Source organism: Rutidosis leptorrhynchoides, chromosome 9 (assembly GCF_046630445.1).
Source record: "Rutidosis leptorrhynchoides isolate AG116_Rl617_1_P2 chromosome 9, CSIRO_AGI_Rlap_v1, whole genome shotgun sequence".
Classification (NCBI taxonomy): Eukaryota; Viridiplantae; Streptophyta; class Magnoliopsida; order Asterales; family Asteraceae; genus Rutidosis; species Rutidosis leptorrhynchoides.
The window spans coordinates 80,176,236-80,197,851 of NC_092341.1; the positions used below are offsets into that span (position 1 = coordinate 80,176,236).

The 21,616-nt window shown below is 33.0% G+C and overlaps 1 protein-coding gene across 1 annotated transcript; it reads right to left on the reverse strand.

Annotated features, from left to right (window-relative positions):
• Nucleotides 1–552: 552 nt before the first annotated feature.
• LOC139866043 (wall-associated receptor kinase-like 14) lies at nt 553–13,482 on the reverse strand. Its single transcript, XM_071854171.1, has 4 exons — nt 12,996–13,482; nt 11,628–11,945; nt 2,056–2,133; nt 553–1,951 (listed from the first exon to the last, which is right to left on the reverse strand). The coding sequence occupies exons 1-4, from the start codon at nt 13,420–13,422 to the stop codon at nt 699–701; spliced, it is 2,076 nt and encodes a 691-aa protein (XP_071710272.1). The 5' UTR covers nt 13,423–13,482; the 3' UTR covers nt 553–698.
• Nucleotides 13,483–21,616: the final 8,134 nt, after the last annotated feature.

Here is a 21,616-nt window from a genome sequence, read left to right on the forward strand (position 1 = left end):
GTGTTCTTCACCGGTGTGTTCGAGTGAGTGGTGTACTATGTGCCTAACAAGTTATACATTTGATGTCGTTATAAATATCAATCGCAGCTTTCTTAAACAATATGCATACAAAAATTTATGGTGTTTCTCACCCAACCCCCCATCACAACGCCAGGTGTTGTGGGCGTCACTGAAACGCTCAAATGCCTTTTCTTTCCCGTAATGAATGGTCTATGCTAACCTATCATCTACTCTTATTTAAGTGGGACGAGCATGTTAGACAGTATTCTCTTAGAATAAAGTTGTAGCTCAACCAAATTATGTAGTGGGCTCGGTCCATTAGATTAAGTTATGTTTATGATTACCATGTAATCTATATATCGTTAATGAATAAAGCATGATAGCTATGGGGTGTTTCGTTATCTTACGGAGAATACCTATGGGGTGTTTCATTATCTTACAGAGAAGTGTGATTAATATAGGGCCCAAAACTTATCAAAAATGTCATGTTACACGATGTATCAAATTTTAATGTGGCAGGTACGATAATCTATGTGTACATTTCATTATAAATATCAGTTGCAGCTTTAAACAATATACATACAAAAATTTATGGTTAGTCCCAAACTTAAATGTTTACAATATACGTCACAAAAAGATCAAACTGTACTTTCATACATTAAATGTTGCAAAACTTAACTAGACCAATGACTACTGTATTACATCCTTGAACTCGAACCAAGTAAACCGTTCGAAGAAGGTGAGCTCGTTTCACTTAGCCATTGTTCCTCCACAAATCCAGGTGCAATGTTTCTTCCATTCGCAGAATCCATGCTATCAAACAAACGTTTATTATCAAATTCGTCGTTTTTGGCCTCCTTACACGTTTCTTTCTCATCAACTGTTGATAGTGATGACGAATTAGAAACGTCTAGTAATAGCAAAATGTTCTCTTCTCTAGACGTCCGAATTTGCTCCAACTCAGCCGCCACCTCACTCATAGACGGTCTCATCTCACTATAAAACGCAAGGCATCTAAATGCTATTTCGGCAACCTTATTAATCGATGAAAAGGTCCAAGCGTCTTTATTAGCTTCAAGGGACGGGTCGATTATCTCATCAAGACAACCCTTTTTTATTCGATCAACGGCTAGTGCAGCTAGATTGACCTCATTTTGTCGTCGGGAAAAATCTAGGGCTTTAAAAGCGGATATAATCTCAATTAACACAACTCCAAAGCTATAAACGTCACTCTTATCTGATAAATGAAAATTCTGATGATATTCGGGGTCTAAATATCCCGGCGTCCCTTGTGGGGCCGTTGAAATGTGCGACGACTCCATTATTCCCAATCTTGAAAGTCCAAAATCTGCCACTTTTGTTTTGAAACTATAATCTAACAAAATGTTGCTAGATTTAACATCTCTATGATAAATTGGTGGATCCAAATTCGAGTGTAGATAAGCAATCGCCTGAGCGGTTTCACTAGCAATTGTGAGGCGAACGGGCCAGGGTAGCCCGTTTCCCCTTTCTTTCCTTAAGTGTTGCGATAATGTGCCATTTGGCATAAACTCGTACACAAGTATTTGTTCATCTTTATCAACCGAACAACCTAATAATCTAACAAGATTTGGGTGACTTACCGATGACAAAAGTTTGATCTCATTCATAACTTGATCGATGTTTTCATCACCATCGGATCGATGTTTAATTCGTTTGATGGCAACCCATTCTCCGTTATGAAGTTTGCCAGAGTAGACGGTACCATAAGCTCCAGTTCCTAACCGTTGTTTTTCAGAGAAATTATTTGTAGCCTTTTCGATATCTTTGTACGTGTAAATTGGGATTGTGATGCCTTTCGCTTCGTAAAATTGTCTGCTTATTTTACTTCGTGATTTTGATATTGTACGACGACGAATAAAGCATATAATCAAGCCTATGCAAATGATCAATGAAGCTCCCACAACAACAGCTGAAAAAAGTGACAAATTATTATGTTATTTTTGTACTGTTTGATCATTTTACGGAAATACAATATCTGATAAAATTTAAAAATTAGAAAGAAATAAAAAATACCTCCGACTAAAACCCCAACTCTGCCACTCCCTCCACAATGACCAGAGAAATATTTTGAAGCGTTGCAACCAGAAGAGTCTGTAATTTTTGTTTTATAATTATAATTATAATAAAATAACAAATAATAAATAATAAATATTAAAAAGTACTCCATAGTAAATAACAAATATAAATATAACTAGTTGTAATAGTAATCGTATCGTAATATAAAAAAATATTCACTCACATCCTACATTTTACATTCTAATTAAACGCAAAAATGTTACGATTATTATTGTTACTTCATAAGAAGTAAAAATACATAGCTAAAAGAATTATCGATTTATTCATCTTTGGAAATATAATTTGTATATTTTTATCTGTTTTTTCTGGTAAATTGCATAAATGGTCCCAGATTGATACTTATTCTCATAACACCATTTTTAACCAAGATCGGAAAAGTGGGAAAAGTGGCGTGTTGATAGGTGAGGTGGGGTGCTTGACAGGTGTGCTGGTTAACTGAGAAATAATGAATTGATGTGTTGAGTAACGTGTTGGATGATATGTTAAAATATGATTGAAAGTTAGATGAGATAGTGAATGAAAACTAAAGAAAAAACAAATTCGACCAATCAAAATTTAGCACACCAAAAGGATAATGTGGTGAAATTTGTTTTGAATAATCTGATTAAATATGATTGATAATTAAGTAAAAAAGATAAGTATATATATATATATATATATATATATATATATATATATATATATATATATATATATATATATATATATATATATATATTCTTTATATATAACACATATATACATACACATTACATATTATTATATATAATGATGATGATGATGATAATAATAATAATAATAATAATAATAATAATAATAATAATAATAATAATAATAAAATTTAGCACGGATAATGTGGTGAAATTTGTTTTGAATAATCTGATTAAATATGATTGATAATTAAGTAAAAAAGATAAGTTTATATATATATATATATATATATATATATATATATATATATATATATATATATATATATATATATATATATATATATATATATATATAACACATATATACATACATATTACATATTATTATATATAATTATATAATGATAATAATAATAAAAATAATAATAATAATAATAATAATAATAATAATAATAATAATAATAATAATAATAATAATAATAATAATAAATAAATAAATAAATAAATAAGTAAGTAACAAACGCCAGAAAATACCTCATCCAAAATTAAAATCGCCTGTTACAATCGCCACGTGTACCCCGGGATCGATTGCGATAAGATTTGTTTAAGGTTCCGGCTTAGTTGACTTTTGCTCTTTGGTGAGTGTTATGGTTTGTTTACTGAATTCGAGCCTTGTAGCGCTATTGTCTCGTATGTGTCTTTTTTAGTCTTTTTCATGTATTAATAAAAAGGATTTGATTTTTATGTTTTGTAATTTTAGAAATAAATAATAATAATGGAATAATGTGTCTAAACTACAATACCATTCATACAATCTACAGTATTTTATTTCACATAATTTTGACCAATTATATTTAGACAAGTATACAGACAATTTCAATTTTTTTATTATAAAATACTATATATACTTCTTTAAGACTTTGGATCGATTGATCAATTAGATTCGTTTCTATTAATAAACTTTTGGAAAGTAAGGTATAAACTAAAAAGTGGTAGAAGAAAAGAAGCCATGTTGCATTTTTATAATCAGATGCGTCCCACAAGGTTAGGTGATGTAGGCCTTTAGCCGTTGTCATCTGGTTTGAAATAATGGTAGTTTTGTTAAAGTATGAAACAAAATAATGTTATCTTATATTAATACTTTTTTAAAGGCAACAATTATATTATATTACTATTAATATTAAAAAGAACAAAATGATTTGTCCAGTAATGCATTACTAACCATTAATTGTTTTATAATTACTAAAGTAATGCTAAATTCTACGCAAGAATCTATCTATCTAATATAAAATAATGTTTAATAACTATAACTATAACTAATTATAGTATAAGTATATTTATATTTACTATATTACTTTTATTATTAAACGGCAAACAATTTATATAGAAAGAATTAACGAGAAGTTAGAAATACGCGAACAAAACACAAGAAAAGCGATAAATCAAAACAGCACAAGTCAACAACCCACACCAATTCTATGATTTATGGCAGCCTTATCTTTATGTATGAATAAATATAGAGAACTCATATATTTAGCATAACTATTAGACAATGAACCCCTCAAATATTTTTTTCGCATTTTCGAGGAACTTAATTCTCAAGTTATAATTCTCGTTTCAAGTTGTTTGAATATGAAGTTTATTTATTTTTCTTAAATAATATCAAGTTATAATTGATGGTACTACCAACATCAAAGCGATTTAAAATGTTTCAGAAAGTATCGAAAAGGTTTTTCCAAGCTTCGATGGTACTGCCAAAATCTAGTGGCGAGCTTACCTTGAAGCAAGTGGGGTCCTTTGACTCCACTATTTTTTAAGTTTTTTTTTTTTTTTTTTTTAAAATTACTACTCACTCTGTTCCAATTCTATTCCTTTTTAAGATGTCTCAAATTAATTGTCCACTTACATAAATAAAAAATAATAATGTGATAATGTTCTTTTGTGCACTTACTTTAAACCGTTTTTGTCTGGCTCAATAGATATGGGATGGATCACGGATGGAGTACTAAAATTTAAAATTTTGTAGAACATCATTAAATTTAAAGATAGGACCCCCTATTTATGAATTAATGAGTTTTTTGAAGTAAACATTCATATATTCGGGAAAAAAAATTACAAAATACCACTCAAATTGTATAAAACTCTATAAAGTTTCGACCATAAAATCGCCACTATCAACATCGTAGCGAATTGGGTTTCCTCTAATGTGTGTGTGGGTGACATATGATCGCGAAATGATTGGGCTTGATAAGGGAGGTTTAGACTTAAACACCGTTCGTTACCCATTGTGTGATGATGACCTTTAGACCGTTGAGCATTCGTTAATTTTTTGTTGAAAATCTATGGACATTTGGAACCGCATATTCTCATGGTGGGGTTTCGGTTTGATGTCGAACCTTAGCATGAACGATATCCTCCGTGGGAATAGGCCGGCCCATATGTCGAGTCAAGGCAAAATGATGTGGCAAGCGGTCGAGTGGGTGTGTGCTTATCTTATATGGTCAAACCGGAATAATGCTGTTTTTCGTGGAAAAGGTTGGAGTATCCCGGTGGCGATTAACGAGATTCAAGTAAAGTCATTCGAATGGATTTATCATAGGTCAGGAGGTCGAAAACTCGATTGGTTAACTTGGTTGAGTAATCCTAGCTTCTATTTAAATTAACAAATTGTAATATTCGGGCATATTGTTGGTTGCTTACTTTGAAACCACATTGTGTTGTATCGTGTTTTGAGCCAATCCGGTTCATTCTCAAACTTTGTACATTGGTTCGTGGTTATTAAAATTTGTCTTGCTTTTCAAAAAAAAAAAAAATGATCGCGAAAGTGATTAAGTCTTCTATACGTGATGCCGATATCACCGTTCGGAAAAAATAATTATATTATTATTTATTATTTATAATTTATAAACCAGAATGAAAGTTGTATCAGCCTATTTACTTAAAACCAGATAAAGCAAATACATTATAGGAGTAGTAATTATACTGACATTTGTTTAATAGCAGCACGCCTCATTTGACTTGTATTTAGCCTATAAGATGCTCTAACTTATTTTATTAATACCATGTTGAATTATCAAAAAGAAGCAGGCAAAATATTCAAATAATAATTAAATATATATGTACATGTATATATTCATATATACTTAATTATATGTCAATATATGACTGGTACATCTGTTACTCTATTAGAATAATAATAATAATAATAATTTGTAAAGATAACAAGAAAATAAGTGAAAAACTGGTCAACTGGCATATTGTTACGTATATATTCAGATTGATTGACAATTAAGCTGTTGAAAAACGACGTACAACTATCATAAATAGACGTCACAAGATGGTGATTCAATTATATATAATTTTCAATATAGATAAAGAACAAGTTAATTAGTCCTACGTTAATTGTCGGATTGTTTGTGATCATTTTGTTGTTTTTGTTTTGTTTGTTATTGCTTAGTTAGATTTGGATTTTTGTATTTGATTGGGTTCCGGGATCGTTTTAGTGATTCGGTTGCTCAAGGCTCGAGCTTAGTTAGCTTTCGCTCTTTGTTTTAGTGACATGATTCGTTTAATGCTTCCGAGCCTTGTATTATTTTTGGTTGAATTGTATTTAGCAAAAAAAAAAAAATATATAGTAATTATATTAGATAAGTATAATTGATTATTTTGATTTTTATATTGTGACTTCAATTCAGACCTATCATATAAATATTCCTCGATCGATCTTTTGTTGGAAAATGTTTAGCCGCCTTAAATCGGATAGGGATCCTTGACCAATATAATTCACAGTTATAAAAGTTAATTCATTTGATAAAAATTTTGGTCTTTCAAAAAAAAAAAAAAAAAATTTATTTAATTAGATAAAAGATAGGAACCAGTCGTTGGTAGTATTCTAGTAATATTACAGTCTTTTATGTGTAAAATGATTATATCATAGATTGTAATTTAGCTTTAATGCTTACATTTTTTACTTATTTTCCTTTTAACATACTTGGTGCAATTTCTCAATCTTTGTACAAGTTAATGATTATGAACCTTTTGAGGTTACTTGATAGTTACGTTACTTGAAAAATTAAACCAAAATAAGATTTATAGCTCCGATCCTAGATAGTAAATACTACTCCTACTACTTGATGAGAACTTTTAACATATACTCCATTACATCAATCTTGTAACCATCACAAAATATCCTAATCTAATGGTCACAAAATATTCTAGTAGTAGTTATGTCAAAACTCATTTTTTTTAGCAAGAAACTAGATATGGTGGTGATGGTTAAAGTCAAAGAAATAGGTACTCTTTATACTTTATATCAAATGTTAATTACTGAGGGTTTCTCTGACTTTAAAATCCAATACATTGGAGGGTATTGGGTATGGATCAAGTTTGAAACCGTATCCACGTTTAATGACTTCAAGAGTAATTCAAATTTGTTATCAGTTTTTTCTTGTATAAAGGACGCTTCAGACGATTTCGTTGTTGATAATAGGATCGTTTGGATTGAGGTGTTAGGTTTACCTACGTGTGCGTGGGGTACGAATGCATCCAAGAAAGTGGCAGCTCTTTTTGGTCGTTTCCTATTCTTCGAATCAAATTGTAAGTTACCTTTATCTTCAACTCGTATGTGTATTGCTACTAAGGAGAAACGAGCTATTTCATCGCCTGCTACTGTTGGTATTAATGGGAAGGATGTTGAAGTTTATGTTCATGAAGTAGGTACATGGGCTTTTGATATAGATTCTACCATTGTTTCTGAATCTAAAGACGATGTGAGTGATCAAGGTGACGAGTCATGTAGTAACCAGTCGGAAAATTCTCATTATGTTGAAATCGGGAGTAAGTTTGATCACCTAAAGGAATTCGACGGGGTGGAGTTTGTCTCAGTAGCCGATAAGCCTAAAGCAAATGTTGAGCCACATGAAGCGACACGGGAAAGGGTTCACAGTTCTGCCTCTAAAAGCGTTAACCAAGACCCTGTTTAGTCTTTTTATTCAGGTTCGGGTTCTAGTAACTCATATCCGCCAGGTTATACTGAAGAGCATAACAATAAAAGACTAAATATGGTTTCAGGAAGTTCGATTAATTGCCATACGCCGTTTACTGTTTTGAATCATGAGTTTGGGGCTAAGGGTATGGAGTCAAGTGATGATATTTTTGGTATTGGTGAATTACTTGGTTACAAATCGAAAGGTTGTACCAATATGTTGAATCGAGAACGTGTGTCTAACGGTATTAAATGAAGATCATGTCCATTAATAGTTGCGGGTCAAAAGCTTTTGAGAAACGGAGATGGATTCGCGAGTTGTGTGTGTCGATGAAAGTTCAATTTCTTTGCATTCAAGAATCTAAATTGTCTCGTTTACAATTGTTTCGTTTAAAGTCTTTTTGGGGAAATCCCAATTTTGATTTTACTTTAAGTTTGGCTCGTGGATTTTCTGGTGGTATCATCTCGTTATGGGATCCGAATGCGTTTATTAGAAGTCAAATTTGGTGTGACGTTAACTATGTGATAGTTAAAGGTACTTGGATTCGGGAGAATGTAGATGTGTTTATGGTTAATGTTTACGCCCCGCAATCCTTAACGGATAAAATGTTATTATGGGACGTAGAGGGTGATGAAAACTCGAAGTTTTTTCATTGTTCTCTTAAGCACAAACGTAGTTGTCAACAGATTCAGGGTCTTATGATTGATGGCAATTGGGTTGATAATCCTACCACTATTAAACAGAAGTTCTTCGACTTTTTTCAAGATAAATTCGATGTTGTTAATACAGGGGCTGAATTTTCCAACATTGTTCCTCGATATAAACTGTCTAGGGAGGAGGCTGGCTTTCTAGAAAGAGATGTGGACGATTTAGAAATTAAAGACGCGATTTGGAATTGCGGGAGTTCCAAGGCGCCTGGGCCGGATGGGATTTCTTTTCGATTCTTAAAGATATATTGGGATTTATTTAAAGTCGATATGTGTAGAGACATCCGTTTGTTTTTTTCTACTTTTTCTATGCCTCAGGGTGCTAAATCGGCTTTTATTTCTCTTATTCCGAAGGTAAAAAATCCTGTTCTTATTAATGATTTTCGGCCTATTTCTTTGGTGGGTTTTTTCTACAAGATTATTTCTAAGATTCTTACGAACCGGCTTCTGTTTGTCATTGATAAAGTTATTAGTCCCGTGCAATCTGCGTTTATCACAGGTCGTCAGATTCTGGATGGTCTGCTAATTCTAAGTGAGATTTTAACTTGGGTGAAAAATAATAAACAACGAAAATTGTTATTCAAGGTTGATTTCGAGAAAGCATACGACTCTGTTAATTGGGAATTCCTCTATTTCATGCTAGATTCTTTGGGCTTCGGGCAAAAATGGTGTGCTTGGATCAGAGGGTGTCTTGAATCGGCCAAAACGTCAGTTCTTATTAATGGAAGCCCGACTCGTGAGTTTACTATTAAACGTGGCTTAAGACAAGGAGACCCGCTCAGTCCGTTCTTGTTCCTTATTGTTATGGAAGGTCTTCACTTAGCTTTCCAACGTGCCATGGAAAGTAACTTTATTCGTGGAATTAGCATCGGTAACGATAATATGAAATTGTCTCATTTTTTCTATGCGGACGATGTTATTATAATCGCTGATTGGTGTTTGCTAGAATTAAAAAGGATCCTCTTTATCCTAGAGATATTCTTTTTGGTTTCGGGCCTCCGGATAAATGTTTCCAAATCGCATCTTTTCGGCATCGGTGTTCTTGATAGCGAGGTAATTTCTTTTGCTAATGCTACAGGTTCTAGAGCTGGTACGTTTCCGGCGAATTATCTTGGGATTCCTATTGGTTTAAATATGAAATTAAAATCTAGTTGGGATTCGTTGGTCGATAAGTTCCGCTGTAGATTATCTTCTTGGAAAGCAAGTCTCATTTCTGTAGGTGGTCGTCTGACTTTAGTGAAATCAGTTTTGGGTAGCATCGCCATTTACTATATGTCTTTATTCAAATGTCCAGAAACGATTTTAAAAAAGATTGAATCTATTCGAGCAAATTTTTTTTGGGGTGGTAACGGTGACTCTTAAGAAATTATCTTGGATTAAGTGGGATAAAGTCCTAGCTCCATTTGACAAAGGTGGTCTCAATGTTGGAAGTTTAAAAGCTTTTAATTTAGCTTTGATTAACAAATGGAGGTGGCATTTTATTTCCAATTCGGATGATTTGTGGGGTAAGGTAATTATTTCTATTTATGGTAATAATGTTCTAAGTCCCACGTCTAATTGCTCTAGTACGTGGGGAAGTATCATCTTAGCTTGTTCCAAAGCAACGAGGGACAGTTTGTTACCTTCAAATATTTTTAAGATGGATATTGGTAATGGTCGCAACACTAGTTTTTGGCACGATGTGTGGTGTGGTAATACAACCTTAGCCAATCAATTTAATCGTATTTATCATTTGGATTTGGGTAAAGATGATAGCATTGCTGATAAATACAATAATGGCGATTGGCAATTCATTTGGTCTAGAGAATCGATTGGAAGCCGAAATATCAATTTCGTCAATGATCTTCGTAGTAGTTTGAATGATTTTATTCTTACGGACCGCGATGATCGTTGGTTGTGTACTTTGAGTAATGATGGTTTTTACACGGTTAAAATGGCGAGAGATTTTATAGATCGATGCAAGCTCCCAGGTTCTGGCGTTTCTACTACATGGTTCAATTTCTTGCCTAGGAAAGTTAACCTTTTTTTGTGGCGTTTTAAACTTTATGCTCTAGCCGTTCGTTGGAACCTATCCGCGAAAGGTATAGACATTAATTCTATTGTGTGTCCTTTATGTTCTAATGGGGTCGAAACACGGGATCATTTATTTTTTGGTTGTTCGGTGGCGAGAAATCTTTGGCGCAAAATCAGGGTTTGGTTAGATTGTAACATGCCTTGTTTTACTTCATGGGATTCTTTTTTAGATTGGATACAGGGGGTTCATTTTTCTACTTCATGTCAAAGTCGGATCGTGGCTATCATGTGTTCTTCGTTATGGGCTTTATGGCGATTTCGTAACGGTGTTGTTTTTAACGAACCATTTTGTAATCTTAGTAGTTTGTTTGATGTTATTAGATTACTTACTTTTCGTTGGATTAAACATAGGAGTCATTTAGTTTCAAATTGGAACTTATGCCTTTCTATGCCGTTGTAATCATCCCTTAGCGTCTTGCTAGGGATCGTTTGTTGGTTTTTTTTTATATAATATTCTTGGCCGTTAAAAAAAAAAAAAAAAAAAAACTAGAAACAACAAAAGAAAAATATACGACAATTACGATCAAAACTCATTAGCACCACATTTTTATTGTCTTAAAAGGGTCAGAAAACTATAAGCCCAGTTAAACCGTATACATTTAAGTAAAAATATTTAAAGTTTCCAAATAAGCTGAATAAGAAAACCTCAATTATCTACTAATTCGTTTATATTTTACTTACATCGTGACGTAGAATATCTATATATCATAATTAAAATGTGTACTCCGTTTTACTTATTGGATAACATATTGTACATGTTTGTATACAACTATATATACATTTATTATTATATTATTATTTTTTTGGTGCGTTTTATTATTATATTATTTGAAAATACAATATTTTGAAACAGGATTTATTGTGTATCTTTTGATAGTATAAAAATCGTCCCAACCACCCTTAATTAGTGAGTAATTCTTATTTCTTATTATTCTTTCAAAGAATATATTTGATGGTTGATTGTGATATTATAAGGGCAGCTCTTTTATGTTAATAAATTAAAAATTATAAATCCTATACATCCTTCCTATCTCCAAATATAAAAAAAGAACCACAAGTTGAAACCTCCGGCAAAGTTTAGATCGACATACCTTGTAATTTCCGGCAACCGGAGCTAGCTTTGTACCCATCACCTTCGAAGTCGGTCCTACACTTACACCTATACCCATTGCTTGCATCAACAGGGGACACGATTGAGATACAATCAGCATCACTCGCACAATCACAAGTCCCTTTCAACCACCACCCTAATTTGACCATTTGTATGTTCAACGAGACGGCCGGGCTATCCCCAATTTTCTCGGTCGCAACACCCGTTAGTAAATAACGACATCCCATTTTCGTAACGTTTGTGTAATCGAGAAACATTTGACTAATATCACTTGAGTAACAACTCACGTTTCCATAACCTATCACATAAAATAAATCTGTTAAGAGTAGGGCTGTAAACGAGCTAAGCTGGAGCCAGAGCTGAATATAGTGAAGACAAGGACCGACCCATAAATGTGAAATGTTAGTCTATATATTATGATTTTTAAACAAATTTATAGATATTGTAAATAGATTAGTTAGTTGACAAAGTATTTTGCCTAAGTGTGGCGTGGTTCTGTCATTTTGATCTATTTTTTCATTTACATTATATTTGTACTAATATTTTCGCCTCAAATTCTTTTTCCATGTTACGCCACTTGCTCGAGCTTGCCCTCCATATGTTTAAAATTTAAAATGTAGGCTTGTTTTGAACCTAATATACTAAACTTGAGCTATGCTCCTTTGACATTACACAAGCTCAGCTCGTTTAAATTTCAAAGATCTTGAACTCGGCTCATTTTTTAGCCTAATATATTAAATTTGAGCTCGGCTCGTTTGACATTATACAAACTTGTACTTGACTCATTTAAAGATCTCAATCTCAGCTCGTTTTGGGCCTAATATATTAGCTCAACCTCGCTTCGTTTGAAATTTTACAAAATTGAGCTATGCTCGAGTTCAACCCGTTTATATTATGTAATAATTATAATTATTGCTATGTAATAATAATAATAATATATAATAATATATACAGTATATACATGCATGGTATATATTACAGTATATAACTAAAATTCAGTAATTTAATAACTAATTGATAAAGGAAAGGTTTTATTAAACTTCCGGACTTGTTCGAACTCAATATAAGAAGTTTGAGTTGGTTTACTTATTCAAGCTCAAACTCAAACTCAAACTCGTTTAAACTCCGTTCAATTAAGTTGTTAACGAACGGAGCTGAGTAACACAGTCCTAGCTGATTTAATGGGCACCCGAATACAACAAATAATGTATAGATGTACGAATTGAGCCCATGTGTACGAATTATTCTTTCACAATTATGGAGTATATTTTAAACATATAGTTGTGATTCAACTAGCTTATTTTTGTAACTCAAATAAATTAAAGGTGGAGTGATTTTTGTAACTCACCAACTTCGCCATCGCTACAATTAACGATCTCGAGATGAGTACGTAACATAGTAGCCGGAATCATGCAATTCTTCATCTGTTCCGTACAATTTTCCATTAAAATTGCATTGGTGGACGTCGGCGCGTAGTGTTCACCGTACAGATGTGCGAGCGCGTGGACCTGGCGTCCGCACATGGCGGGAAGGCTAACTAGTAGCCCGTCCGAGTGAACTTCTTGGACCGGGAACTCATTGATTAAAACGCTGCCGTTTGAGGTGCAATTGAGTTGGATTTCACAGCCTGAGGAGAACCCGAATGGGTAGGGGAGCGGGTCAAGTTGACCGCCCGGGCATGACCGGTTACAAGTTGTAGGTTTTTGGGATTTGATCGAAGGGGAAATCAATAAAGTTGTGGTGAAGATTATGAAGATGTTTTGTAGTTTGATCATAACTTTAATTGAGCGAGCATAAAGAATTAGAGAGGAATATTAGTGTTTATGGAACGAGGGTGAGACTTCAAGGAAAAGTAAATTATATTTTTTTATATATGGGGATATTCTCACACACTGTTTTTTATCCTCATACACCAATTTACTTGAACTCCTCCCTAATAATAGGGTAAAAAGATGTGTGAGAATCAAAAAAACAGTGTGTGAGAATCATCCCCCTTTGTATATACATTAATAAAAGTTAACCTACATACATTATTTTATTTCATTATTTGTGTGATTACTCAAATTTAAAAGCGATTTTGTACTTAATCTAAATGCAGTAGTTATCGTTATTTTTTTTATTAATATGTTATATATAATATGTTATATATAATATATAATATGTTATTTTATTTTATGTATATTTAAAATTTAAAATATATACATTAAATATTCCTAAAAACTAATTGTGATACGGAGCAACATGAAAAACATATCTACATGTATTTCCTAATTAATATGATTATTTTACTTTTTATATACAAAAAAATGAGTAATTATGATTTTTTATATTTTTAGAAGATATTTTAGTCGGGTTTATGTATATATTAAAAAATACACGAATTTGGATTGAGTACAAAACGTTTTCAGATGTTAATTTTTTTTTTCTTTTTTGAAAGATCAAAACTTTTATTAAAGGTCGAAATCAATTACAATATATGGACCACAAAGAAACCATTAAGAACAACTCAAAAACTAGAATTATAACTAACAAAAGCAATACACTAAGAAAGGCAGAAATTCCACGAGACAAGGTGAACACGAGGAGACAAGGGCTTTTCAGGAAAAACCAATCTACACCCAAGCCGAGCCATCGGAAGAGCCGTGACTTGTAATGACAAGCTGGGATGGAAGCGGAGTACAGTTTCAAAAAGATTTGGCTACAAAGTGCACCGAACCATACCAATTAAACTCTATCCATAGTGCGGACGGGGAGACTAGCAAAAACCTATTTTTTAGCCAACTCATTTCTTTGGGTTCGGGTTAACATCAAAGGCCAGCGGGTTCGTTATCCATGTCAACCAGTTTAGACTAACATTTTTACCGCGACAGTTTATCCACTCGAAACTTTTGGATTGTATATCTGAGACGATTCTGGGGTTGCTCTCGGTATGGTTACCAAAAACATGATCATTGTGATTTTTCCAAATTAGATAATTCGAAACCCAAATTACCGCTTGCCAAATTTGGGCGCCCGTTGAGGTTTTAAGCCTCGAATTGAGACTTTTAGATAGGTTCAGAATATTAGAGAAATTAATTGTGTCAAAATTCCACAATTTGCGGATTCTATCCCAAATATCCACAACTATGGTACAAGATAAAAGTGTGTGATGAAGTGTTTCAATATCGTCATCACAAAACGGGCACCTGGTTGATTGTAGGTCAATTCCACGAGCATCAAGTTCCACCCTTACGGGTAGTTTATTTTGCTTGGCACGCCAAATAAATATGCCAATCTTTTGTGGAAGTGATATCGGCTAAAAAGTCACGTTTTTACCCCCGATATTGAGTCCCAAAAAGCATAAAGTTTCAAACTTTGTCGGCAAAATAATCGCTTTTTCAGTTAAATTTGCAGATTAAGTAATTACGAAGACGATGCAAAAAGAATTAAGAGAATCGGAGCTAAAACGAAGATTCTAGAGCGAAAACGGTGAAAGACAAGAAATCAAGTTAGGATCCAGGAAACAGGCAGGCCAAACGGCCTGCCACTATGGAAAACGGCCCGCCACTATGGAAAACAGCCATAAAAAATGGGCTTACTTGCCAAACGGGCCTTGCAAACGGCTTGCCAAACGGCCTGCCAGCCGTTTACAGACATTTTTCAATTCTATTTAAAGGCTTTTTGTCATACATTTTCAACACACCTCTCTTCACTCTCTCACTACAATACACTTTCTCTCACTAGAGCTTTTAAGGCCTTCTCACCTCCGAGCAAGAAATTAAGTACCCAGTGAAATGTCCCGTTCATATTGATTATAAACGTTCTATATTAATTGATTTTGTTGCGAGGTTTTGACCTCTATGTGAGACGTTTTTCAAAGACTGCATTCATTTTTAAAACAACCATAACCTTTATTTTATCTATAAAGGTTTAAAAAGTATTACGTAGATTATCAAATAATGATAATCTAAAATATACCGTTTACACACGACCATTACATAATGGTTTACAATAAGAATATATTACATCAAAAATAAGTTTCTTGAATGCAGTTTTTACATAATATCATACAAGCATGGACTCCAAATCTTGTCCTTATTTTAGTATGCAACAGCGGAAGCTCTTAATAATCACCTGAGAATAAACATGCTTAAAACGTCAACAAAAATATTAGTGAGTTATAGGTTTAACCTATATATTATCAAATCATAATAATAGACCACAAGATTTCATATTTCAATATACATCCCATACATAGAGATAAAAATCATTCATATGGTGAACACCTAGTAACCGACATTAACAAGATGCATATAAGAATATCCCCTATCATTCCGGGAAATCCTCCGGACATGATAAAAATGAATTCGAAGTACTAAAGCATCCGGTACTTTGGATGGAGTTCGTTAGGCCCAATAGATCTATCTTTAGGATTCGCGTCAATTAGTAGATCGGTTTACTAATTCTTAGGCTACCAAGCAAAAGGGACATATTCGGCTTCGATCATTCACCCATATAATGTAGTTTCATTTACTTGTGTCTATTTCGTAAAACATTTATAAAACTGCATGTATTCTCATCCCAAAATATTAGATTTTAAAAGTGGGACTATAACTTACTTTCACAGATTTTTACTTCGCCGGGAGTAAGACTTGGTCACTGGTCGATTCACGAACCTATAACAATATATATATATATATATATATATATATATATATATATATATATATATATATATATATATATAGAACCTATAACAATATATATATATATATATATATATATATATATATATATATATATATATATATATATATATATATATATATATATATATATATATATATATATATATATATATATATATATATATATATTTACAACATTTTTAATACATTTTGATGTTTTAAGTTTATTAAGTCAGCTGTCTTCGTTAGTAACCTACAACTAGTTGTCCATAGTTAGATGTACAGAAATAAATTTATATATATTATCTTGAATCAATCCACGACCCAGTGTATACACGTCTCAGGCTAGATCACAACTCAAAGTATATATATTTTTGGAATCAACCTCAACCATGTATAGCAAACTCAAACATTACTGCATATAGAGTGTCTATGGTTGTTCTAAATAATATATATACATGGGTCGATATGATATGTCAAAATATTTGCATACGTGTCTATGGTATCTCAAGATTACATAATATATTAGAATACATGTAATACAATATAAGTTATCTAGGATATGATTTGTATAGAATTGTTACAATATTTCCCGTAGCTACAACAATAAAAAAATATCCAATCTTGTTTTACCCATAACTTCTTCGTTTTAAATCCGTTTTAAGTGAATCAAATTGCTATGATTTCATATTGAACTCTATTTTATGAATCTAAATAGAAAAAGTATAGTTTTATAGTCGGAAATATAAGTTACAAGTCGTTTTTGTAAGAGGTAGTCATTTCAGTCGAAAGAACGACGTCTTGATGACCATTTTGAAAAACATACTTTCACTTTGAGTTTAACCATGATTTTTAGATATAGTTTCATGTCCATAAGAAAAATCATTTTCCCAGAAGAACAACTTTTAAATCAAAGTTTATCATAGTTTTTAATTATCAAACCCAAAACAGCTCGCGATGTTACTACGACGGCGTATGTCCGATTTTACGGTGTTTTTCGTGTTTCCAGGTTTTAAATCATTAAGTTAGCATATCATATAGATATAGAACATGTGTTTAGTTGATTTTAAAAGTCAAGTTAGAAGGATTAACTTTTGTTTGCGAACAAGTTTAGAATTACCTAAACTATGTTCTAGTGATTTCAAGTTTAAACCTTCGAATAAGGTAGTTATATATATATATGAATCGAATGATGTTATGAACATCATTACTACCTCAGTTTTTATGGATAAACCTACTGGAAATGAGAAAAATAGATCTATCTTCAAAGGATCCAAGGATGTCTTGAAAGTTCTTGAAGCAGAATCATGACACGAAAACAAGTTCAAGTAAGATTTTCACTCGAAATAAGATTGTTATAGTTATAGAAATTGAATCAAAGTTTGAATATGAGTATTACCTTGTATTAGAAAGATATATTACTATAAATAAGCTAGCAAACTTGGAAGTATTCTTGATTTTATGAAACTAGAACTTATAGAATTTATGAAGAACACTTAGAACTTGAAGATAGAACTTGAGAGAGATCAATTAAATGAAAAAAATTGAAGAATGAAAGTGTTTGTAGGTGTTTTTGGTCATTGGTATATGGATTATATATAAAGGATGTGTAATTTTGTTTACATGTAAATAAGTCATGAATGATTACTAATATTTTTGTAATTTTATGAGATATTTCATGCTAGTTGCCAAATGATGGTTTCCATATGTGTTAGGTGACTCACATGGGCTGCTAAGAGCTGATTATTGGAGTGTATATATCAATAGTACTTACATCTAAAAGCTGTGTATTGTACGAGTACGAATACGGGTGCATACGAGTAGAATTGTTGATGAAACTGAACGAGGATGTAATTGTAAGCATTTTTGTTAAGTAGAAGTATTTTGATAAGTTTATTGAAGTCTTTAAAAAGTGTATGAATACATATTAAAACACTACATGTATAAACATTTCAACTGAGTCGTTAAGTCATCGTTAGTCGTTACATGTAAATGTTGTTTTGAAAACTTTAGGTTAACGATCTTGTTAAATGTTGTTAACCCATTGTTTATTATATCTAAAGAGATGTTAAATTATTACATTATCATGATATTATGATATATTAATATATCTTAGTATGATATATATACAGTTAAATATTGTTACAACGATAATCGTTACATATATGTCTCGTTTCGAAATCATTAAGTTAGTAGTCTTGTTTTTACATATGTAGTTCATTGTTAATACACTTAATGACATGTTTACTTATCATTTATCATGATTAAACATGATTCATATGTATTTAGTAAGACGTTGTTATAACGATAATCGTTATATATATCGTTTCGAGTTTCTTAATTCAATAAACTCAATTTTATGTATATAACTCATTGTTAAAATACCTAATGAGATACTTACTTATCATAATATCATGTTAACTATATATATAATCATATATATGTCATCATATAGTTTTTACAAGTTTTAACGTTCGTGAATCACCGGTCAACTTGGGTGGTCAATTGTCTATATGAAACCTATTTCAATTAATTAAGTCTTAACAAGTTTGATTGCTTAACATGTTGGAAACACTTAATCATGTAAATAACAATTTCATTTAATATATATAAACATGGAAGAGTTCGGGTCACTACAGTACCTACCCATTAAATAAATTTCGTCCCGAAATTTTAAGAAGTTGGAGGTGTTGACGTATCTTCTGGAAATAAGTGCGGGTACTTCTTCTTCATCTGATACTCTCGTTCCCAGGTGAACTCGGGTCCTCTACGAGCATTCCATCGAACTTTAACAATTGGTATCTTGTTTTGCTTAAGTCTTTTAACCTCACGATCCATTATTTCGACGGGTTCTTCGACGAATTGAAGTTTTTCGTTGATTTGGATTTCGTCTAACGGAATAGTGAGATCTTCTTTAGTAAAACATTTCTTCAAATTTGAGACATGGAAAGTGTTATGTACAGCTGCGAGTTATTGTGGTAATTCAAGTCGGTAAGCTATTGGTCCGACACGATCAATAATCTTGAATGGTCCTATATACCTTGGATTTAATTTTCCTCGTTTACCAAATCGAACAACGCCTTTTCAAGGTGGAACCTTAAGCATGACCATCTCTCCAATTTCAAATTCTATATCTTTTCTTTTAATGTCGGCATAGCTCTTTTGTCGACTTTGGGCGGTTTTCAACCGTTGTTGAATTTGGATGATCTTCTCGGTAGTTTCTTGTATTATCTCCGGACCCGTAATCTGTCTATCCCCCACTTCACTCCAACAAATCGGAGACCTGCACTTTCTACCATAAAGTGCTTCAAACCGCGCCATCTCAATGCTTGAATGGTAGCTGTTGTTGTAGGAAAATTCTGCTAACGGTAGATGTCGATCCCAACTGTTTCCGAAATCAATAACACATGCTCGTAGCATGTCTTCAAGCGTTTGTATCATCCTTTCGCTCTGCCCATTAGTTTGTAGATGATAGGCAGTACTCATGTCTAGACGAGTTCCTAATGCTTGCTGTAATGTCTGCCAGAATCTTGAAATAAATCTGCCATCCCTATCAGAGATAATAGAGATTGGTATTCCATGTCTGGAGACGACTTCCTTTAAATACTGTCGTGCTAACTTCTCCATCTTGTCATCTTCTCTTATTGGCAGGAAGTGTGCTGATTTGGTGAGATGATCAACTATTACCCAAATAGTATCTAAACCACTTGCAGTCCTTGGCAATTTAGTGATGAAATCCATGGTAATATTTTCCCATTTCTATTCCGGGATTTCGGGTTGTTGAAGTAGACCTGATAGTTTCTGATGCTCAGCTTTGACCTTAGAACACGTCAAACATTCTCCTACGTATTTAACAACATCGGCTTTCATACCCGGCTACCAAAAATGTTTCTTGAGATCCTTGTACATCTTCCCCGTTCCAGGATGTATTGAGTATCTGGATTTATGAGCTTCTCTAAGTACCATTTCTCTCATATCTCCAAATTTTGGTACCCAAATCCTTTCAGCCCTATACCGGGTTCCGTCTTCTCGAATATTAAGATGCTTCTCCGATCCTTTGGGTATTTCATCCTTTAAATTTCCCTTTTTTAAAACTCCTTGTTGCGTCTCCTTTATTTGAGTAGTAAGGTTAGTGTGAATCATTATATTCATAGCTTTTACTCGAATGGGTTCTCTGTCCTTTCTGCTCAAGGCATCGGCTACCACATTTGCCTTCCCCGGGTGATAACGAATCTCAAAGTCGTAATCATTCACCAATTCAATCCATCTGCGCTGCCTCATGTTCAGTTGTTTCTGATTAAATATGTGTTGAAGACTTTTGTGGTCGGTATATATAATACTTTTGACCCCATATAAGTAGTGCCTCCAAGTCTTTAATGCAAAAACAACCGCGCCTAATTTCAAATCATGCGTCGTATAATTCTGATCGTGAATCTTCAATTGTCTAGACGCATAAGCAATTACATTCGTTCGTTGCATTAATACACAACCGAGACCTTGCTTTGAGGAGTCACAATATATCACAAAATCATCATTTCCTTTAGGTAATGACAATATAGGTGCCGTAGTTAACTTTTTCTTCAACAATTGAAACGCTTTTTCTTGTTCATCCTTCCATTCAAATTTCCTCCCTTTATGCGTTAATGCAGTCAAGGGTTTTGCTATTTTGGAAAAATCTTGGATGAATCTCCTGTAATAACCAGCTAGCCCTAAAAATTGGCGTATGTGTTTCGGAGTTTTCGGTGTTTCCCACTTTTCAACGGTTTCAATCTTTGCTGGATCCACCTGAATACCTTCTTTGTTCACTATATGACCGAGAAATTGAACTTCTTCCAACCAAAATGCACACTTTGAAAACTTAGCGTACAGTTTTTCTTTTCTCAGCAACTCTAGCACTTTCTCAAATGTTCTTCGTGCTCTTGATCATTCTTCGAGTAAATAAGTATGTCATTGATGAAAACAATGACAAACTTGTCAAGATATGGCCCACACACTCGGTTCATTAGGTCCATGAACACAGCTGGTGCGTTAGTCAATCCAAATGGCATAACCATAAACTCGTAATGACCGTAATGCGTCCTAAAAGCAGTCTTCGGAATGTCATCCTCTTTCACCAACATTTGGTGATATCCAGAACGTAAATCGATCTTCGAATAAACCGATGAGCCTTGTAGTTGATCAAATAAGTCATCGATTCTCGGTAATGGGTAACGGTTCTTGATGGTAAGTTTGTTCAACTCTCGATAGTCGATACACAACCTGAATGTACCATCTTTCTTCTTGACAAGCAGAACAGGAGCTC